This window comes from Furipterus horrens, unplaced genomic scaffold, assembly GCF_987537825.1.
Source record: "Furipterus horrens unplaced genomic scaffold, mFurHor1.1.pri manual_scaffold_7, whole genome shotgun sequence".
Lineage (NCBI taxonomy): Eukaryota > Metazoa > Chordata > Mammalia > Chiroptera > Furipteridae > Furipterus > Furipterus horrens.
The window spans coordinates 31254615-31277865 of NW_028327177.1; the positions used below are offsets into that span (position 1 = coordinate 31254615).

Consider the following 23251-nt stretch of genomic DNA (forward strand, 5'->3'; position numbering starts at 1 on the left):
ATGTAGGAGAGCCATACAACAGAATGTTGGCAATAAAAATAAGTTCTCACACATGCTACATGAATGAACTTTAAAAAAATACTAAGTGAAAGAAGCCAGAAACCAAAGACCACATAATGCATGATTTCATTTGCAAAATGTCCATAAGGCACAGCTATAGAGACAGAAAGTAGGTTAGTGGCTGCCGAGGTACTGGGGACTGGGGGGTGACTCATGGGTGTACAGTTTCTTTTGGGGTGATAGAAATGTTCTGAAAACAGTATTTATGGTTTTAGAGAATATACTAAAAACCACTGAATTGTACACTTTATATAGGTGAGCAGTATGGTACATGAATTTTATCTCAAGAAAGCTGTTAAAAAATAATGCGTACAAAGGCATTACCTCTAAACATTAGGCTGACAAGAGCATGGAGACACAAAATCTAGTTAGTGGTGCTTACTACTTTTTACTTGATAAACTGTTAAGCTAATACCATCAAAGCTTTACAGCAATCATTTTAACTAGTTTGAATAATTAAATACAATAATTGTTTGGATGATGGAGATAAGAGAGTGTTAATATTATCACCAACCATCTCTACCTTTCTATTCTTGAGGAATTAAACTGATGAAAATTATCAAGTCAAGCAATTCTACTGTTGCCAATTTCTGTGTTTGCCAACTACTAAATTTAGAGTGGACACAAAGGAAAATATTGTTGTTTATGTGGTTTAAATTCTGCTTTCTACTGCTGAAATTTGGTGTGTAAGTTACATGGCTGTAAAATTTTTTTCAAATACAAAATAACTTTGAGAAATTTATTTTGATTTAGTAATAAGGAAATACCATTGATAATAACCCCTGTAAAAATGTACCTTTAAAGTTTAAAACACCCAACACCAATACTATAGAGCCTAATATAACAGATACTTAATAAATGTCATATGACTATAAAATAATTTAGCTTTTAAAGAAAGACTTCAAAAAACAGTTTCATGTATTTTCATCCTGGACATCACTAGTAAATTTCGTTTATCTTGTAAAATGTATAGCAATCTAATACATTCGAATATGCTGATAATTGCTACTATGCTATTTAAAGCTACATCTATCTGAGAACAAAATTACCATATCCAAGTAAAGAAGATTGTAACTCAAATACTGGGACCCTTCAAGAACAATAAGTTATACAATTTAATAATATAATATAGATATATAAACAAGTGACTTTTTTAACTATGGCCATTTTATGCACTTGACCCAAATGCATAAATTCCTGTATTCAAGATGTACTCAACTGAATACTTTACCTTGGCATTGACAGAATCTGACTTCCTTTACACCAATAGTTACTGATTTGAATAAAGTCCTGGGGGTCCAGTACAGTCCAAGTAAATTTCATTCAGGAGCAAAGGCACAACAACTTGGCATCAAAATCATTTCAAGTATATATAACTAAGATTTACAAAAGCTTTAAAAATTACAGAAAAAAAAGTCTGGAAGAAAACACATCTTGGATTCTATCTGCATGTAAACTCCATGAAATGGAGGAAATTTTTGTTCATCATTCGATTCCAAGGGCCTAGAACAATGCCTGGCACAAGGAAGGCATTCACAGCTGTTAACAAAAAATACACAGCATTCCCATCGCCTTAGTAAAGGGGAAAAAACCTTCAAGTCACAATACACACAGAAGCTAAGTTGTAAAGCAATTTTTATTGTAAAAAAGAGTCAAGAGGTTGACAATGCAATATTATCACAGAATATTTCCCCTTGGTTCCTGAATCTGCTAGGCCCCTATGTACCAGCAAGTCTCCATTAGCACTTCTCAGGTTTCGTGGTCCTTTTCAGATATGTTGATTTTATCATATATTGCTTGGAAACGAAAGTCCATCTGATATTAAAACAAACAAACTTATTGTGCCTTTCTTTCACATTTCCTACAGGGAGATCTACATTCTCAGATGCTTTCACAATTTAATAGTTAAGTTAGTGCCTGAAACAAACCAAAGACTCCTCCGTCACATTACTGAATCAAATCTCTCAAAATATATGCAATATATCCAGATTTAGAGGTTTAAAAACAAACGAATTTAGAATTTAATACAATCTTTAGGCTGATTTTTCATATTTGAAAGACTGCAGTTATTTGCAGCATACAAATGGAGAGTAAGTAGTGCAAGATGCGTCAAGTTTTATATGATAAATATACTTTCAACCTAATGGCTGCCTCAAAGCATAGTGAAAAGTTATCATTTCTCAAAAGCAATCTAGACTGACTCAGTCAAGTTCACAATTTAGAAAGATCAATTGCTATTCTAGTTCCATATATTGCAAAATGATTTCAGAAACAGATTAAAAATACAATTGTTTTACAAAAATAGAAATATTGTTTGGGACTTTACAAAACTTTATAAAATATAACACTATATTTGTAAATTCAAGATAGTTTCACACTGAAATAGACAATACTTCCATCCATAGAAGTCTAGTCAAACTTAACTGGTCTGCTGACCATTCTTACATATTATTTCTTCCATCTCTTAGCCCAAGTAGATCTGTGCTCTATCAAAGGATTTTAATCTATTTTAAGGACTTTGTAAGATTTTTCATTCTAGAAATAATGTTAAAGCAGATGAACTGATATCTATAAACATCTTACTAAAAATAGAAACTAATGCAATATGACAATTCTATATTGAATAAATTTCAAACCAAAATGCTAAGAATGACCTCCTATTAATTTAAAATTTATATTTGACAATTATAATTTGGTAACTATAAAACAAAAATATAATCATAACTATTTTATGGAAAAACATTTATTCACATAGAATGAAGAACCTCTATAGTTATTTGTAGCTGTCTAATGACAAGTATTTTCTAATTATACTCATTCATAAATACTCAATTTATCACCTCAAAGAGCACCAGTGTGTCTTTAAAACAAACTAAAAAGTGAGATGGTAGGGGTTTATTTCATGTAACAGTGCTATTATGATAAGGCACCACTTGGTATATGAAAAACTTAAAAGTATTGCCAAATCGTGTATTTTTGTTACTGGTGTCTTAAACATTAGAGAGAATGGTTAGGAAAAAGTCTATATTATTATTAACTAACCACATTATACTCCTTTTCCCATCATGCTTTGCTTTTGTTTTTCCATACAGCATAACATATAATAAAACACAATGCAGTACATGATTTATTAAACACTTTCCCCCAATCTGCCAAGAAAATAACCTAAAATTAAACAAGAAACCAAAAATGCATCTGCTGAATCTGCAATAGGCTATGCCTATAGAAGAGTGGGGAGTTGGGGTGGGGGGGATGACGGTGGTGAGGTTGAGGCGAATGACAACAGGACCTATTTTCTATAGAATATATTGAGGCACATAGGTTAAAAGTTTCTCAGGCAAATTCACGGCTAGAACAAAATTGAGAGAACGCTCAGGATTTTACATGCCCTCCAAAGCTGACTTCTCAGATAGTCACACTCAATTAAATATTTCAAAATATGTCCTTAGTCACTGCTATCATCGTCGTCGTCATCATCAGATACATCATTTAAAGTAGACTTCAATGACTGACTGTAGGAGTCCGATCTAGCGGGCTGGCATGTGGCCATGTCCCCAGTAGAAAGCAGGTCATAGCAGAAGTCACAAATCCGCACAGGCTTAGAGGACTGGCTGGGAAGAAGAAATCTCTTTTCAGAGCAGGGCCCACAGACGACAAAACCACATTTGCGGCAATGGTGACGACGATTGACAGGTGTGAATTTTGCTTTCTGACATCGCATACATACAGTCGCCTCAGAGTCAGGAACCCAAACAGCAGCATGTTCATTACTGGGTGTCTTCCCACTTTTGGACAGTAAATCAGTAACGCATTTATTTATGTGATTCATCCATTCTGATTTCTCAGTGGCAGTGGCAGCATAAACAGCAAATGACTTAGTTGGTGTCTTGATAAGCCATCCATTCCTTAAGTCTCCCTCATCTTTGATGGAATCAATAGTGACATTTTCCAGGGGAATAATATGTTGTTTGTTATATTTTTTCTTCTGGATGACAATATTGCCATATACAAGAATATCATTAAATAAGAAAAACTGCCTTGCTTTTGGTTTTTTTCTGCACAACTTAGTCAATACTCCTTCGCCAATAAGAACCCGTCCGGGTATAGTTAAGGGCTGACCAGCTGCTCCAAAACAGTTTTCTACAATATTTATACGTCTAGTATTTGCTTCACTGTTTGCCAAGCGATCCACCATCTTTTGCTAATAGCCTTTAAAAAAAAAGAAAAAGAAATTAGCACATAGAAGTCATAAATTCATGTAAATTAAGAAATTATATAACCTTTTACCCAAAAGGGAAAATGCTCCGAAATTATTTCCCTCTATGATAACCACTAACCATACCAAAAGGGCTAATATCTCTCAGTTTTTATAATTATCAAAAATCCTTAATAACTATGTCCATATAGCACCATAGCAGTTAGGCAGGTGTTTATAAAAGTATAAACTTACAGACCTGAAGGAACAACGAACAATCAGACAACTACAAGTCATCTCTGTAAAATAATAAATCCAGTTTCATGAAATTTAATCTCAGAAGGATTCTTGACAAGAGGGTTAAATATTATATAAATTAAGAGAAATGACTGATTTTCCAGTAAAAAATTACCATTGAGCTAATAAGGCCTTCATTCTCTCACATAGATTATCAGAACTATTTCCCAAGTCCCTAAATCAATCTTCAGGCTGTGCCCTGAAAGCTTTTCCTGAGAAGTAATGTGATAATGCATGGCTCCAACTGTGATGTCTTCTCTTTCTAATTAAGGCAAATCTGACAGCCAATTACAGGTCTACTATGGTATGCCAAGCGCATCACAAAAGAGAAAATCAAAACAGCTAATAAACATAAATAGAGGCTCAATTTCATTCATAATTAAAGGAATTAAACACTAGGATATTTTTCACTTATGAGATTAACAAAAATTTTTTAATTTTCAAAAATGCAATACTACTGAGTACAGGGAAACAGGTACCCTCAAGCAGTAGGAAATCTGTGTACCCCTGATCTAGGTACTTAATCAAAAGTAATGTCAGTCAAGAGTTTAACGATATACAAGGATATTCAACACAGTACACTTTTAACAACAACAACAACAAAACCTGGAAAAGCTCCAAATGTCCATCAAGAGGAATGGTTGAACAATTTATGATACACCCTTAATAATATGCTAGACAGTCATTAAGAATGAGATATAAATACAGTGATATGGGGAAATGCTCAAGATATTTAGGTGGGAAAAGAACTGAACGTCATGATCTCATTTTTGTTTCAAATATACTCATATACCAAATCTAAGATACTATAGATTTTAAGACACAACCTCATTTTATGTGTCACCGAGGAAAAAAAATGCTGCCAATTCAATCATGGCGTACCCTTGATTATATAACATCCCAATTTCAGACATAAAATATAGTAAAACAAATGTTCATCTTTAGACGCAATGAAATATGGTGTAAATGCATAATTATAGGTGCTTGTAAATATATAAGCACATATAGAAAATAAAATTAGAAGACTACATATATAACAATATCAACAATGGTTATCTCTGGGAAGTACAATTATGGATATTTTTATACTTTATATTATATTCAAACATTTAGGGGGAAAAATGACACAGGCAACATTCCTACTCAAGGGAAAAAGAAAACTCTAGAACCAAGTATTAATTAAGGTTGTGATTTTTTAAATGACTTCTAAAAATCGCCTGGAAGCTACTCAGATTGGATGGTCAGGGAAGACCTTTCTTAGGCGGCATTATATTATTTTAGTTTTTAATCCTCACCTGAGGATATGTTTTATTGATTATAGAGAGAAAGGGAAGGGAAAAAGGGAAGGAGGAAGGGGGCGAAGAGAGAAGCATCAATGTCAGAGAGAAACATCCATAGGTTGCCTCCTGCATGTGCCCTGTGAATGTACCCTGACTGGGAATCGAACCCACAACCTTTCTGGTGTACAAGACAATGATCCAACCAACTGAAGCACCTGGGCAGAGCAAAAGTGGTATTATTTTTATCTGATAAGGAAGAACTAGATATGCAGGCATCAGGAGTGAGGGCACGAAGAATATTCCAGGCAAAAGGAGTAACTGCAAATGTCCAAAGACAGAAAAGAGGCTGTTTGGCACCTTTAAAGAACTGAAAGTATCTATTTATTCCCATTACAGTCAACTGCTGATTTTACTGATTTGAATATAGAGCTATTAATCATCTCATATGCAATGCAAATGGGCTTCCTATAATTGCTACTACTGGAATTAATACCACCACAAATTTGTGCAGTACTTTTCATATTACCTAATGATTTTAACTGTCTCAAACTCTTGTGAAGTAACTAGAGAAGTTTTTATCTCCTAAAGAAGTATCTAATAATATTAACTGAAATGTGAGCTGAAGGAGGAACTAAGACAGAAACAGAAAGATTCCACAAGGTAAAAGGCAAAACAACCTGGAATTCACTCACTGGGAGCCAAAGCAAGCACTTGAGTACTTTGCATTCATTATCATATTTCCTACTGGGGTAAGCTTATTATAATAATGCTCCATTCGTTCCATTTTATAGATGAGTAAACAGAGACAAAGGCATTAAGGCCCCAGCCCAAGGCTGTCACAGAAATGGGGCTCAAATCTGATTCCTCGTGCTGTTACCAGTATATTACAGTATGCTAATCATTCCTTATAGCTCCACTGACCCTACAAAGAACTGAGAAAGCTAATGCTAATCTCTGGACCTTCACTGCAAACCCTAAAAATACTGAAGAAAGTAAGAGAATACTATCTTGAGCACATAAGATGAAAGAATAGGTCATCATGATTTATTTAGCCAATCTCCTGATAATGTTTCATTGTGCAAATTTTGCAATATAGCTAAGAGTGACTCTCTGTTCATAGATCTTTACCCCATTTAAGAATGATGCAACAAAAGAGAAGTTTAGGGCATTATTAATTGGTATTTGGCTAGAAAAAACAGCTTTCAAAGTTTGACAGTGACCGACATAAGAAATACATCTCATACTGCAAGGGGTTCTTTGATGAACTGGATTAGAGCGCTACCCTTCAAGCAGGGCCTCGGCCTTTCCCCAAAGCCCAAATCGGAATTTACCACCAGAACACTGAAGTGCCCCAAGCAGTAAGAGCTCTTAAAGACTTTTGTGAGTGTTAGAATACAAGACTAACAGGCCTAGCCAAAAATTTAAGTCTTTTGCATATCTTACTCACTGGGGGACAAGAAAGAGCAAGCAGGAAACTACAAAAATGGCCCAATAGGAACTGTCTACTTTTCTGAGGAAGGAGTACCAGTAAACATAGGAAGAGCTAGGAAGAAAGCTCCCCCATCTATTGGCAGAGATGACTTCTTTAGGACTGATTCCAAGAAGTAAAATTACTGGGTCAAAAGACATGAATGTTTAAGGTTTTTGCTACCTTTGACAAAAAGTTCCATTCTGAAAGGTAACACTAATTTATCAAGCAGCACAATGACTGTACCCATCCCATTTTATCTCACAGAGAGTACTGTATTTTTCTTTAAAAACTTCAGCAACCAGGACTTCAAAAACAGTACCTTATTTTACTTATTTCATTCACTTCTCTTTTATTCATTCAACATTTACTGAACACTTTGCAGATGCTATGTATTATTCTTTTCTTCTCAGAGCTTAAGAGTCCAGTGGAGGAGAAAGGCAGTAAACAAATCCGTGATTCTGAAAGGTTAAGTGCAAAGGAAGTCATCAGGGTAGGAAGATCCAGGGGAAAACTCAATTACTGAGTACAGTTTCGCCTAACATCATTAGGTTATGCAACTTCAAGCAAAATAACATGCATATATTAAAACTAATTTCACCATAGGCTAATTGATATAAACAAGAGTTTAGTTCCTACAGCATCTCATCGACTTCATAACAAAACGTTATTCAAGTATCTGCTGTAGTTCAAAAAGGCCTCACTGAGGTGGCTCTGTACACTGGGTCTTAAAATATGAGGAGTCAGCCATGCAAAAGAACTAGTACAATAGACAAAGATCCTAAGACAGGAAAAAATAGTACTTTTAACTTAATCGAGTGTTTTATTTCATAGCTACCTAGTGAGGCCAACCACTTTCTAAAGTTAATAACACCTTGTATTCCTAAGATCATATATTTAGGGGTTATTAATCTATACAAATATTTTACACATAAAGGCTATTCACCCATTTATTTCTTTGCATTTCCTCATATATTAATCTACAATTCTGTTTATAGTATTTGACACAGAGGCAGTTTTATTTCTTAAGTAGTTACACTTACAGATCTTTTCCTTTGTAATTTTCTTCCATTACTCCTAAGCTTTCCCTATCCAGATAGCAGATACATCTATTTATTATCTATGTCTTAGGATACAGATTTTATATTTAATTTTTTTATCCATCTGAAATTTACTTTCACATAGGTAAAAATTCCTCCCCCCCCCCCAAATATCTGCATTCCAAAAGAGCTAACTCACTGCTCCAGAATCACCAAGTACTATGTGTGACCTCAGGTTTCCTCACTTGTAAACAAGAATAGCAGCTATGTCACAGAAATGATTAAATGAAATAAAGCATATAAATGTTCAGCAAGAGGTCAACAAGTGGTAGCTCTTATAAATGTTATTAATAATCTAACCTTAACCTATTGATATGACACACTCGATCATATTAAATTGTTGTATACTCTAACATCTGCTCTGGGCTCTGCTGTAATACACTCATCAGTTTTATAATTCTTGTGTCAGTACCATGCATCTGGTAGAACTAGACTATCCCCCATTACTTAACCTTTCAAAAACATTTTACCTAATTTCCTGTTTATTTGTCCAGATGGCATATAATAACAGTGGTTCTCAACCTTCACTGAACACTGGGACCACAGGGAAGTGTTAGCCTTCAGAATACCAGAAAAAATAGTCATCCCAATTTACTATCTGGGTCCAAAATATCCTTAAAAATATATTTTTTAAACTATTTTATGACCAATTTATAGAAATAAAATACAGTAAAAAACAACTTTAAAAGCAATCTAAATATACAAATTTAAACATTGAAAATTTCTTATTCCATATTTCTCTGATATTGAGAGTCCATTTATCCAAAATAGCAGCATCCTCTGAATACAATTAACTGCTCATAAACTTTTATGCGTGAATCTGTAATACAACTGACCCGTGAACATGGGGTTTGGGGCACTGACTCCCTGTGAAGATGAAAATCTGTGCTTAAGTTTTGATTCCCCAAAGCTTAAGTTGTCACTCAGTATCTGTGGGGGACTGGTTTCAGCACCAGCCCCAACCCTCGCAGACACCAAAGTCTGTGAATGCTCAAGTCCTCTATATAAAATGCCCAAGATCGATGTATAAGCTGACCCTCTGCATCTGCATACGTCCAAACTCAGATCAAAACAGTGTGGGTATTTATTGAAAAGAAGTCTGCATATAAGAGAACCATGCAATTCAAAACCACATTGTTCAAGGGACAAGTGTATTTTCATTTTTGTCTTTAGGAATAGTATTCACTCATTATTCTGAATTTGAGAAAACTTAGCTAGAAAAATCATCATCTGAACACTCTCAGTCTAAGATTTCACTTATAATAATTCACCATCATTAGTTTAAGTGTTGCTGTTTCTTTGCATTCATCTTTTGACTTGTCTTATAGTTCTGAATTGTCTTACCTTTCACAATTTTTTCTTTCCCATTAAAGATGGAAAATGAAAAATGAAGAAATCTAAATTTTCAAATATGTTAAATGAAAGCTTAAACCAACCAACCAACCAAACAAAAAACTAACAAAAATATCTCCAAACTACTTTAGTGTCTTCTTGAAAGATGATGTAATACTTTGGGCAATGCAGTAATTAAACTGAAAAATGGTACAAAAATGATGATTTGTTTCTTCATTGCATCATCATCTAGGCAATTACATCACTCTTCCATTAGCTTCATTTGGGCTAAATAATTCCTAGGGTAATGATATAGCAAAATGCTTCAAGATATAAGAAAAACAAATCACTAAGATCCCATAATATATCTTAGATTTACACATGTCCAATGAACACATGGTAAGTGCAAGCTAAAATGAGTTTTATTCTGTTCTTTAAAAATAACTATAGGTAATTTCCTTTTTGTTTTAAAAAGCTCTAAGAAATAGTAAAAGTTATAAAATATCAATTACTATAATTAGAACTATTTAAAATAGAACCTCAAACCAAAATTGAGACAAATTAACTCTGGTGATAATCATAAAGAGTTAAGAAATATTGACACTAGATCCCTCCCCCAGATATCCTGATTTCATTGGTCTGGGTTATGTGGAACATGGTCTGGGCACTGGAATATTTTAAAGCTTCCCAGGTAATACTAATGTGCAGCTAAGGTGTAGAATCATTTTTCAATTACAATAAATAAATGAAAAAATAAACAGACAAAACCCACTGAAATTTTGATGGAACTTATATTACACCCATAAATTAACTTGGAATAACTTAACATCTATAGCTTTGACTGTTCCTGGCCAGGTTGATATTGCCCCTTCCCAAGGTTTCAAATATTCTTTGGTGGGCCAGCAATTTTGGTTTCTTCTCGCAAGATTGTTATATTTCATAAGTAGGTCCCCAGGTATTTTATAGTTTTTGTTGCTACTTTGAAGCTAATCTCTTTTCCGCATGTTTTAATTTGTTACCACTATCAATAAGAAAACAACATTTCTGGGTTGTCCCCCTCCACCCCAATCTAGCCACTTCACAGAACTCTATAGAAATTCTAAAAGTTTTCCAACTGACTTTCTCTTTTCTAGAAAATACTGTAAGTCTTAATTCATAGTTAAAAATATAAAAACCATAGCAAAAGCATACCCCTCCCCAACCAAATCTCTTTATCTTTCATAAAGTCAGCTTTATATATCAATTATTAAAAAATAAACAATTCAAGTTTCAAGTTATTTTCTTCACAGATGTAGACAAGAACTGCATTCAGTCCAACTTCCACCCTAGTCTTTTGGTAACATCTTGTTTCTAAAGTAACAGGTTCTTCAGTGCAGTGTCTACCACCTGTTAAAAACGTAATTCTAGAAGGGGTTAAAACTCTAAAAAAAAAGAAAGAATACTATTTACAATTGAGAAGAGGGCCCAAACTGTCACAAAATACTATGGCCCAGTTCTTCTTACTGAAAATCAATACTACTTATCTCATTCTTGAAGGTGAGTAAAACAAAAAATCATCATCTAATTAATTTCTTACATGTACCCATGACATCTGAGATCAGTGAGCTTCAGTATTCAGTTGTGCATTATACTGAAAAAAACCTATGACCTATGAACCAAAAGACCTGGATTCTAATCGTAGCCCATGCACTGAGTAAGAGATTTCACACAAATGGCAGGAGGAGGAAGGGAAGGAGGGAGTGGGGGGCGGAGGGAGTAGGAAGGAGGAGGAGGAGGCTGTGGTTGCAGGAGCAAACCTTACTTGCCTATAAATTAATTTTTTATCAAACATTTTAAAATTGATTTGAGAGAGGGAGAAATCAATTTGTTGTTCCACCTATTTATCCATTCATTGGTTGATTCCTGAATGATCCCAAACCTGCAACCCCGGCAAATAGGGATGACACTAGAACCAACTGAGCTACCCAGTCAGGGCTTAATCAAACTTTTGAAGGTCTCAAAATGAATCGAGATTTTAAAATCTGTGTTACTGTTAAAGTGACACATTCCCGGAAATGAAGAAACAAACAGGAAAGGAAAGAAGAGGTAAAGACAGTAACAAACTAGGTACCTCCTCCCTGGGTAAATGTGTAAGTATTAGAACAAACTACACCCTCTACTAATGCATCTAAGTCAAAATGAACAATTATACTGAGTACCTACCATATGCAAAGAACAAGACAGCTCTTAATTTCAAAAGTTCTACAGTTTAGTAAGCACAAGAATAATCAAGAAATTATAGGTAAGACTTTGAATAAAATATTGGGATGATAAAAAAATACTTGAAAGTTCAGCTAATTAAATTTGTAATTTTAATAAATTTTACTATGCCATCAATAAGAGACCAAGTTTTTTCCTGTTCTTTACACTAGGACTTCTGACACTGTGCAAAAACAACTATAATATATATTGTAGACATTAACAGTGATAAAGGAAACAGGTTCATTTCTTAAGGGGGGGAAACAAGCTTTTATATTTTAATTTCAAACTCATGTAAAGCTGGATTGAGAAGAACTGAAACTTCAAAATTTTGAATCACATTAAGGGAGAAGCGATAGTAATTTTAAAATCTCTCCTGGACGCCAAATATGCTTATTACTGAAAAGCAGACTCAAATGCATTAGTCTAGTCTTAGCCAAGAAAGAACTAACTTTTACTCAATTCCTACACATGTGCTTATAATAAGCAAGTCCACAGTTTATATTTTGTTTAATAATTTCAATGTTTTTATAAAAAGTAAACTGAGTCATGCACTAGTTAAGCAATTTTCCCATGGTCTCACAACTAGTTTTTGTAAGAATTCATGTTCTTTCCATTATATTTTGCTACCTTCAGAAATAAATATTCTAGGAATAGTTCATTCATGTGGACTTTATTATATATTTGGGGAAAGCCACTGATAAATAAGAGGAAACAATTTAAAGCACATTGTAGTAAGTATAAAATACGCTCAAAATGATTCTTCAAATAATAAAGGAAGAGAGAAGTAAAGCTGTGACTAATTTAGGGTGTCAGTACAGGCAGTTTCAAACAGGTTAGGCTTGCTAGAGAAACTCACTATGGTATATAAGAACAGCTAAGTCACAGCTGCAGATTTTAGAAAGTTAATTTGGAAAACCAGAACAGCCCCATTGGTAATAACCAATGGTTTTTCTTTAGAAAGGCAGGAGAGAGGTTAAGAATATGGACCTTCAGTTTTAAACAAGTCCTCTCTCTAGTGTTTAGCATTTAAACCATACCACACAAGGCAAGTTTAATACATATTCTTTAACTACAACTATGATCAGGTAACTCTCTATTCAAAAACCAAACGTTCCATGGCCAATCAAATTAAATCCAAAATTCTTAACCGGTATTCAATGACCTTCACAGTCAAAAGCCCCAGACTGTCCCAGACTTCCTTTACAATTTTACCTCCTATGTTCTCTTTGTTACAGTCAAACAAGACTACTAGCTATTCCCCAGAATCTGCTCTAGGCTTCTCTCCTAGAAGTCTAGAGCTAACATGTCCTCCCTCCCTTGCTATTCTGAAACCTTACCAGACCTTCAAGATGCAGTCAGTTCAATAGCCTCACGGCTAGATACTATTTCATCTTTACATTTTCATACCATTTTGTCTGTGCCACTTTATGGCATTTACATTCTATTACATTTTATAGAGATTTGTATACCTGCTTATTCTAAGATCTGAAGGTTCCTAAAAACAAGATTATTTCCTACAACTTTGTATTCCCAACAGCATCTACAAAAATGCTTGCACATACATGCCATCAATGTGCACTGAGCTGAATATGACCAGCAGTTAAAAGTGGCAGCAGCTTCTCCACCTGGTGTTTGACAAAAATCAAAGACTTTATTTTTGACGTCTATACTAATTTTCACGGATAACAGGAACCACATCCCACTGCTTCACTAGACCCACAGATTTTACATTTACAAGCAAATGTTCTGGCCCACTTAACTATAGTATCTAATTATGAATTACAAGTACTGAGCACAATGGATCTTGTTTTTAAGAAAATCTCAATCTCATGATAATCTATAAAAACAATTTCTTCTTCTCTCGCCAAAAAGCCCAGCTGTTTAGTTAGCAAATAAAAAGTGTGTGCATATATTCATCATCAACAAAATGCAGATAAAAAACTGCATCATTTCAAAATGTATTTGTACAGGGGCAGCTGTAAAGTGCTGACAGCTCTTGGAAACCACTGTATAATATTTGAAAAATAAAGCTGGTAAAGCTCAACTAAAATACTACTGTGTAACTAGTTATCCCATCACATCCTTAACAAATTTTCTTCAGTATTTTTAAAAGCAGTTACAATCTGCTCACTACATTTTTAAGGCTTTATGCTTTGTGGTAGAAAGAAAAGAGAATGAGCCAGGCACTGGGAATTAAGACATGTACAAGGTTTTAATATAAAGCACAATGAGATAAGTACTATAATTAAAATATTAACAATGTGGTAAGCAAGTTAAAAAGGGAAGAGTGATGGTAAGGCTTGGGAATGTAGCATCTGAATACTTGAAAAAGCCTGCAAATAATAAGTGGAAATTCAAAAGGCAAAAAAATGGTGAAGTAAAGGCACAAAGCTCTGCAAGTAAAAATGTGGGTTTAAAATTAAAAAGTCACATGTTCAGCTGCAGCATTTGCTGAAGGGAATTATTTAATAGAAAAACTGGGGAGAAAAATATAAGAGATCTCGGTTCCTGAGAGTTCTTTCTGAAGTTTTTGAAAGGAGTAGACTGATTTGATCTGCCGTTTTCTAAGATAACTGTAGACACAATGAAAGATAAACTGAGAAGGAAGATTCTGAAAGTAGAACCCAGTTGAAAAATTATTGCAAGAGTAGGGGGAAAAGTTGATGAAAGCTTGAAGTTTGCAACAGGAAAAGAATGGGTTAAATTCAGAACTGCCCTAACTAGATGTGGAAGAGTAAAGCTGAAATTAAATCCCCAGGTTTTTAGTCTAAGCTGTATGGAAGCTAGTAAAACCAGTGATAATTTTCAATGACTTTCAAGTATAAAACATTTATTGACCACATACTCTTCACAAAGTAGTATTAAAAAATAGAAGTACTCAAAACAAACAACTTTGTGAAGAAGACAGACAGCTATATTCCCAAGTTTATATATACAAGTATGTATAATTCATGTATTATACATTAGGGTGTGTTTCTGTAGGAAAGAGGATTATGGAAATAACTGATTGATAAGGAAGGAAAAAAACAAAACAAGAAAGAAGTTTTGGTACCCATGTAGTGTGCTATGGACTGAGGAATATGATTAACTTAAATGTGTGGACTCAAAGTCTAAAGGAGTACAGGAAAAACAAACCAAAAACACAATTTTTTTAAATAAAAAAAAAAAAAAGGATGAAGCCTAGGGCCAAAATGTTTAGTTGGGAGGTAATTTTGATCAGGGGAGGAATCTAGGAAGAATGCTTAAATGACCAGATATTCAAGCTGGGCCTTAAAGCAAAAGTAATAGGTCAAGGGATAATGGTACATAAATATATTTGCCAGAGAGGAAATAGCTGAACATAGGCTATAGGAGGCAGAGCCAGGAGAAAGTATAGCAGTAGGACAGAAATCTGGTAAAATGGAAAAAAGTCAAACTGCAAAGGAAAGTAAGCATCAGACTGAAGAGTTTAGACTTTATACATAGGCAACAGAAAAACAAAGGTTTTTAAATAGGAAAATATTAATCGGTACACAGAAACAGGACAGAGGATGGACTGGCAAGACTACTGAAGAAGCAAAATTAAAGAAAAATAAATAGAAGGGTATTACAACAGTCTCAAGTGAAAGGCAGTAAAAGCCTGAGCCACAATAATTAATGCGGAAATAAAAAAGGGAAGATGCAAGTAAGATTACTTGAGATACAACAGTTAGGAGTTAGGAACCAACTGAAAATGTGGATGAAAAGTGAGTGTAAGATAACTTCAAAGGTTTAAGCATAAGCCATTAGTCAGATGCTAGTTTCATTTCAAGAGGGAGAAGAAATAAGTTTGGGACACATGTATCTTGAAGTACCTTCAGGATATCCACAAGACAAACAACTGTCAGACAAACAAATATCAGGATGAGCAGGGAGCTCCAGGACACAAAGACATTTAGTAGTCATCCACCTGGCTGGCTGATGTTGTGCAAGAGAGAAGAGGACTAAAGGAATAAACTCTGAGGAACACCTAGTTTAGAAAGTAGGAGAAGCAAGAAAAGGGGGTAGACAAGAGAGGAGGACAAAACACTTTCAACATGCTTTTCCCATGTTTCACAAGTCTCAGAGACTAAATAACCTTTTCATGCCAAAAGGTCACAAATAAGCAGTGAAACGTGGAAAAATTAAAGAGATACAGTGATATAGTATATAAAATATTCCAGAAAGCACTGCCCTTAAACCATTTTTCTTTTTTTTAATCCTCACCCAAAGACATGCCTTTTTTTTTTTTTTTTTTGAGAGAGAGGAGAAGGGAGGGAGAGAGAGAAACATCAATCAGTTGCCTCTTGTATGTGCCCAGACCAGGGATCAAACCCACAACCTAGATATGTGCCCTGACTAGAATCAAACCTGCGACCTTTCAGTTTACAGGACAACGCTCCAACCTAGCCACACCAGCCAGGGCTGACCTTACAATTTTTGACCACAGAAATTTATCCTGAGATTATTTATCATACCCAATATGGGGGCGGGGGGTGCTGGATGCTGTATATAAAAAGTTTTCCCTCTGGCATTAACTCTAAGAGTAAAAAACAGAACCTAAATTTCTAACCAAAGACAGGAATGGTTAAATATAACATGAAAAAGCCAAGTGTCATAAAAGATAACATTTTAGCATACATAAAATTTTTCAAGCCCTGGCTGCTGTGGCTCAGTGGATTGACCGCCAGCCTGCGAGCTAAGTGTTGCTGGTTCAATTTCCAGTGAGGGCACATGACTAGGTTGTACGTCAGGTCCCCAGTTGGGGGCGTGAGTGAGAGGCAACCACACAGTGATGTTTCTCTCCCTTTCTCCTTTCCCCTCTCTCTAAAAATAAAATAAACAAACAAATAAATAAATAAAAAATTTTCAATTTCAGCAATGAGGGAAAAGCATTAAAGAAAAACATTTGCAACACATAACAAAGGGTCAACATTTGTTAATATATATAGGATTCCTGTAAATCAATAAAAAGGAAAATACCCCAGAGGAAAAATGGGTAAGATATAAATGGCAATTCTAAAAGAACAAATGAAAATGACTAGTAAATAGAAAAATGTTGGCTCTCCATGTTAATCAAAGAAATAAAAATTAAAATGATGTATTATTCATCTAAAATAGGAAAGATGGGCACTTATAATCTTAAAGAGTACACACTGGAACAAGTTTTCTAAATACCACTTTTGGTAATATAAGCACCTTAGAAAGTTCACACAACAATTCTAATTCCAAGAATACATGGAAGAATTAATTAGACCACTGTACAAAGTTGTTCACATAAAGAAGTTCACTGTAGCTTTGTCTATAATGTTAAAAAGCCAGAAACAACATAAACATTCAACAATACAAGGGGTTAAGTAAATTATGGCCTATCCATATAATAGACGTTTAGACAGCTTTTGAGAGAACACATTAATATTTAATGTGAAAAATGTTAAGCCTTTGAGTGCCAACGTCGCTGTGAACAATGCTGACAAATTTTCCCAAAAGTGCCAGTGTCGCTCCCAGCAACTTTTTTCAATTGCTATAAATGTAAATAACAATGGAATTCATATTTTGTGTTTTGTTCTTTTTTGTACCTCAGATTATATACTGACATAACTTTTTCTCATGTTGATCCAAATTTCGAATTACACATGGCACTCAAAGGGTTAAATAAGGAAATATATTAAGTGAAGATTTTTAAACAGCACGTATAATAGAAACCTTTTTTTTTAAGTCTGGAAAGATACATTCAAAAAATTTAGTGCTGCTTACATCTATATGTACTAGGGTGAAATATTTTGATACTGCCTAATTATTTTATAATGAACATATATTCTCTCATAAAGAAAAAAGCTTTATAAATAAGTAACAAAATGCAAAGAAGAATGTGTAGAAAAATGTGTAATTAGCAAATACAAAGTTATAGGTACAATTAATTAAAATATGAACAAAAAATACAAGTCATTTTGATTTTTCCCCAACTACTTACTGTTTAAATAAAACAAGTATAAAGAATTAAGGATAGTTCCACTTATAAAAATAAAAGGAAAAAAAATGTTGATGCAAAGAAGAAAACAGAAAGCTCCCACCATAAAATCTTAATCATTTTAGAAGGAAATAAGGGCATCTACTAAGAATGAAGAGTTTCAAAACTGGGGCTGGCAACCTGACAGTGCAAAACAACAGAGAAAATGAGTCAACTCTGGGATGAGAAAAGGATCAGAAAGCAACTAGTACACAGGTTTCTGGAAAACAATATTTAACAGTCACCACAGATGTGACTTTTTTCAGGGGTGCTAGGCAGAGACAGAAGTAGAAAGAGTAAATGGTGACATTTACAAGTTGAGACTTGACCAGCTGTAAACAGCAAAGGTCAAGGAGAAGATGACTATGAAATGCTGGTGAGTTCACAGTTAGAATGTGAACTACAGAGTTCAGGATTGGAAAGAAGGAACAAATGAACAACCTGGAAGGGACTGGGGGTGACAATGAAGACATAAAGCTTGTTCGTCAAGTATGATGGAAAACAGAAATACATAGAAAAGCTATGAATCACCATCTCTAGCCACAGAGCTTGAGAACAGAGGTAGTTCTGAATGAAGACAAGATTATAAAACACCACGTAGGATGCTAATGTAGAGGGGAGGTGAAGATCACAGGAGTTAGTGAACTATAGTTCCAAATGTGGCCTTTCTGGTCAGAAATAAATTTAACTGTTATTTTAACCTGTATGCACTTCACTTTTATACATCTTTTTCAGCCTGACTTATAGAAATTTGGCTGGCACTTAACCTCTCTCTGCACTTTATTCCACCACAAAATAAAGAAAATAAGGAGACAGGAGACTGAATTAAATCAACGGTTCTCAAACCCAATTGCACATTAGAATCATGGGCGGAAAGAAAAAAAAAGGTAAAACTCCCTATTATTCAAACCCAGCAATTCTAATTTATTTGTACTAGGGTGGGGTTTAGGCATCAGTATTAAGAAGCTCCTCAGGAAATTCTAATGAGCATCCAAGCTTGTGAACTGAACTAAGTATTTCTGAAGGTTACCTCCCTTTTAAAATTGTTAAATTCTATGATTCTAAATAATTCACTGTCACGCTGTTAATTTGTTAGCGTAACTTACTAAATACCATTCACCCAGCACTCCACAAACATCTTAGTAAATCCTCGCAACACTGTGAGACAAGTATGTGCGTCCATTTCAAAAATGAGTCCAGTAAAGCTTAGAGAAGTAAAGGAACTTGTTCATGAATCACATGCTAGTAAGGAGCAGAGCTAGGATTCAGGTTTGCTCTTTTGTCCCATCCACCCTACATGCAACTTGCTTTCCCTAGCACCCACAGCCATAACCTGAATGTCTTCTACTCTTCCCAAGACCTGCCAAATTGAGCTCAACGGTTTGTGGTTTATGGATTCACTGAATAGCAAGTTATCATGGACAGGGGCAGAGAATTAACCTCAAACTCTACAGTAATTTCACTACAGAATTATAGAATACCTTCACCTACAGGGGTCTTGCAACTTATAAAACAGCACTCTTTCAGAGTGCATATCTATGAAGCACATTTTATTCAGTTAGGTCAACATGCACATTGCTATTAAGCATGCAGCTGGTGTACAAAGCTGACTCTCAAAATATATCAATAGAAAAGCAATTTTTATATGCTTTCCATTAAGCAAAGTATTCTAAAACAAAATCCTAAGACAATTCTGTCTAAACAATAACTGGTAGAAAAATGAGATCTGCTCTATCAAAGAGCCTGTATGTATAAACATGACTCAAAATGTTTAGGCATTAACTCTATTTCCATCTAGTACAGATAAATTCAATTACACTTTAAGATTACGGTTTTTATCCTTTTGTTGAACCAGGGCTTTCTCTTTGTTGTTTATACTTCAGTTCATCATGTGCTTGGGAAGTTTCATAGACATTCAAGATCTGTATCCCCAGGCCTAAACTACTATGCCCGAGGAAACTGAAATTTAGTAAGAAATTCATGAAGTATATTTACTAGGAGCATATGTGTACTCATCCACTCAGACCTTTCCTGAGCATCTGCTATATTCTCTGCACATTGGGGTCAGAGAGGCAAATCAGACTGGCAAAGCCTGCTGCCAAGGAGGTGCCATGACAGGTCAATGTAATATTTACTGGAACAACTAAATTATTCTTGGGGAGAGAAAGTGGTTGGGGTTAAGGAGAACAGGGCAGAAAAGGCACCAAAGGCTTAAGTGAGTTTTGTTTTTCGCTTTGTTTTTTTTTTTAAATTTTATATTTAGAGAGGGGAAGGGTGGTAGAAAGAGAGGGAGAGAAACAGCACACCCCTACAGGGGATGAAACCCACAATCCAGGCATGTGTCTTCACCAGGAGGAATCCAACGGGTGACATTTCCTTGGCCGGACAATACCCAACCAAGCTACACTGGTCAGGACTTAAGTCTTCTTAATAAAGAGAAAAACTTTCAGTACAAAAACCCTTGTAAGTCAGCTCTCTAGAAAATAAGTATACTGAAAAACTAAATTAAAATCAGAAAGAGCAGCAAGACACAGGAAACAAAGTGGTCGGAGACTGTTCCACAGGCATGAGTTCCGCATCCTACACAATTGTGCTATAGGAAAAATGAGGCTTTGGGCCATACGACCTGAGTTAATATCAGCTTGGCTGCTAGATTTGTGAAGTTAGTTAAATCACCTCAATTCCAGACAATTCTTCACCCAGAAAAACAAATATGTATACTGGCATTTGCCAGTAAAGCAAAACAAAAAGGAAAAAAATTTTTTTTACGAAATAAGAAAATTAGCAATCAAATCTGAGCATAGGCTGTATTTTTACCTGTGAATTAAGAGAAATTCTTCAAGACACATTTTCAGGTTTACCATATATGTAGTCAGGCGTCCTGTCAGTTAAACTAACAGAATTTTTTAAAGCTAAGATGCCATCATTTAAAAATAGCAATTCATATTCATTTACTGAATCTCTTTTAATGCTTTGGTCAGTACACCAGTGTTTTTGTTTCTTTGTTTTTAAGGCGATTATATGTACTTTCCAAATTAGTAACTTAATACCATTCACCTCGAGTGCTGTCAGGACCTGAAGACATTAAAAATAGAAGCCTTGGTTAATACTGAATTAACCTGAGGACCCCGTAAGTTGCCAGAGTACAGAAAAAGGTAAATGCGCAAAACATAGCAGGCATGCACCTTTAAGGAACTGAAGAGGGAAAAAAGCGCAACGTCAGGATCACTTCACCTTGTTTTTAAGAGAGCAACACATGCCTCCGTCACGTTCCTGTCTAAATCTTTCTTTAATGAGCCTCTTCAGTCACGTACTGGAACACAACAAGAAGGCATTTATCAACTTAAATACTTTGTGAATCTGTGAATTACAGAGAAGGGCTTAGTTATCCGCAACCTTAAATACTACCCATTTCCAGGGCACGCACAAGTTACTGCTATCGTGTACCAAGAGCACACAAGGGTATTCAAGAAACATGAAGAGCAAGCTGTCGGCCTTCAATAAAAATTTAAGAGAAAAAATTAATTCGACAAAAAACCACAAAACTTTTAAATTCCAAATAAGTAATGTATAAGAGCCATCGCTTCTGTCAGAGCAAATCCTGAGGTGCCATTTTTTGCCCCAAGTCACTTAAAACATGCTGTTGAAGTTCAAGTCCCTGATATCCAGCCTCTGGAAACTTTTGGACAGAAAGATGTTGGGTCCCTAGGACGCCCTGGCCATAAACGGGTCCCTGACCACGACTGGGACCCTAGTCCTCAAGCCCCACAACTTCCATCGCGCCCGACCTCGGGGCCCCATTAGCGCGTCCGCCGGATCCCCGCCCCTCGGACCCGCGGACCCTCCGACCCTCCGGACTGCTGGCGAGCCCGCCTGCAGCGGCGGCGGCGTCCTGCGGGCTGCGCGACTGGTTCCGGGCGCCGAGGGCCAAACCCAGCAAGAGGGGAGCGGCCCGGGAGCGCCCCGTTTCTCACAGACCCCAACATGGCGTCGGCCGCGGCCGCCCGCGACGACAACACCACCCCGCGCCGCGGACGGCCCAGGGACCGCGGGAAAAAGCGCCGGAAAGTTTCTCTTCTCCTCTCCCGGCCCGCAAGCGGCCGGCGGACAACCAACCCAAGCTTCACTTACCCAGCCGGGCGCGGGCTGCGGCGGCGGTGGCCAAGGTCCGACTCCTCCTAGTCGCGGGCGCGGAGTATGCCCGCTCCCCCGCCTCTGCCTCCCAGGGTGTGGGCCAGCGGCCCCGTGCAGCTGGTTCAATCTGGACGCGGCAGGCGACGGGCGTAGCCGCTCGCAGGTGACTCCTCCGCCCTGTATTGCAACCCCCCTACGGCCTCCTAGGCTGCCCTCTCCTCTGCGCGCGCACAGGCGCGCCACCGCCCACACGCCAGGCACGAGTGCGCGCGCACGAGCACACCCACACCACTCGCTCCCCGCCCTTTCCTGCCGGTTCCCGCACCCCGCCCGTGCGGCCCCGCGCGACGTGCTCGGATGGGCGGGGCCACCTCGAGGCCGCACCCACCTAGGCAGCCAAGCCTGGGATTGGTTCCTCCGCCCAATGTGGGGAGAGCTGCTGGGAGCAGTTTGGCTGCAGACTTGCCAAACTCTGACTGGCCTGTCTTGACTCAAACAAACCTTTAAGGATTATTCGTGTCTGTACGAAGTTCTTAGGTAAACTGGAGTAATGAAAGGAAGGCTGGGCCCTTCTCTTCCACCACCAAACGGCCCTCCCCAGGAACTCAAGAACTTTCTTCAGCCGGTAAAGTCTTTGGATTTAGATGTCCAAAAGCGGCTGGGTAGACGTGTGTTAGCTAGTCACACTTTGCAGGACGTTTTGCATTTCTTTCCCTAAAACTCCTAGGACTTGGAACCAAGAGAGCTGCTAACAATGCACATGCCGTACGTACTCTGCACAGCCCCCCCAGCCCCCCCCCCCTTTTTTTAAGTGCGTGGCTTTATTCCCTGCATTAGATCTCTGGTCTCCAAAACTCTTCTCTGATGATGCAAAACTTCATTCAGTACTTCATGTACCTGGAAACTGTAATGATAGTATGTAAAGTTAAACCTGCCCTTTTTTCATTTATACAACAGCAACTGTTTGCTAAGCACGCTGGTGGGTACCAGGAGAGATGCTGAAGATTTCTAGGATAGATAAGGAATGGAGGTGGAGGAACGGCATACTCACTTCAAAGTGTGTAGGTGGAAATTAGGTTTGAATTTGTCTTTCCCATGGATGTCTTTCAGGGATTGATTACACATGAATTAGAGCCA

At 36.6% G+C, this 23251-nt stretch overlaps 1 protein-coding gene across 5 annotated transcripts; it reads right to left on the minus strand.

Moving 5' to 3' along the window:
• Positions 1 to 1678: 1678 nt before the first annotated feature.
• PLEKHF2 (pleckstrin homology and FYVE domain containing 2) lies at positions 1679 to 22388 on the minus strand. 5 transcript variants are annotated; one of them, XM_090282801.1, is made up of 4 exons: positions 22112 to 22388; positions 21215 to 21293; positions 7623 to 7761; positions 1679 to 4269 (listed from the first exon to the last, which is right to left on the minus strand). In XM_090282801.1, exon 4 carries the CDS (start codon positions 4253 to 4255, stop codon positions 3506 to 3508), a length of 750 nt encoding a protein of 249 aa, XP_090138927.1. In that variant the 5' UTR covers positions 4256 to 4269; positions 7623 to 7761; positions 21215 to 21293; positions 22112 to 22388; the 3' UTR covers positions 1679 to 3505. The 5 variants fall into 5 exon arrangements, with proteins under 5 accessions (XP_090138927.1, XP_090138928.1, XP_090138929.1 ...); XM_090282802.1 differs by lacking the exon at positions 21215 to 21293; XM_090282803.1 differs by lacking the exon at positions 7623 to 7761.
• Between the last annotated feature and the right edge of the window lie 863 nt (positions 22389 to 23251).

Excerpts from the sequence above, each read along its gene's own strand:
- PLEKHF2 (XM_090282802.1), bottom strand. The coding sequence starts at position 4,255 with ATGGTGGATCGCTTGGCAAACAGTGAAGCAAATACTAGACGTATAAAT.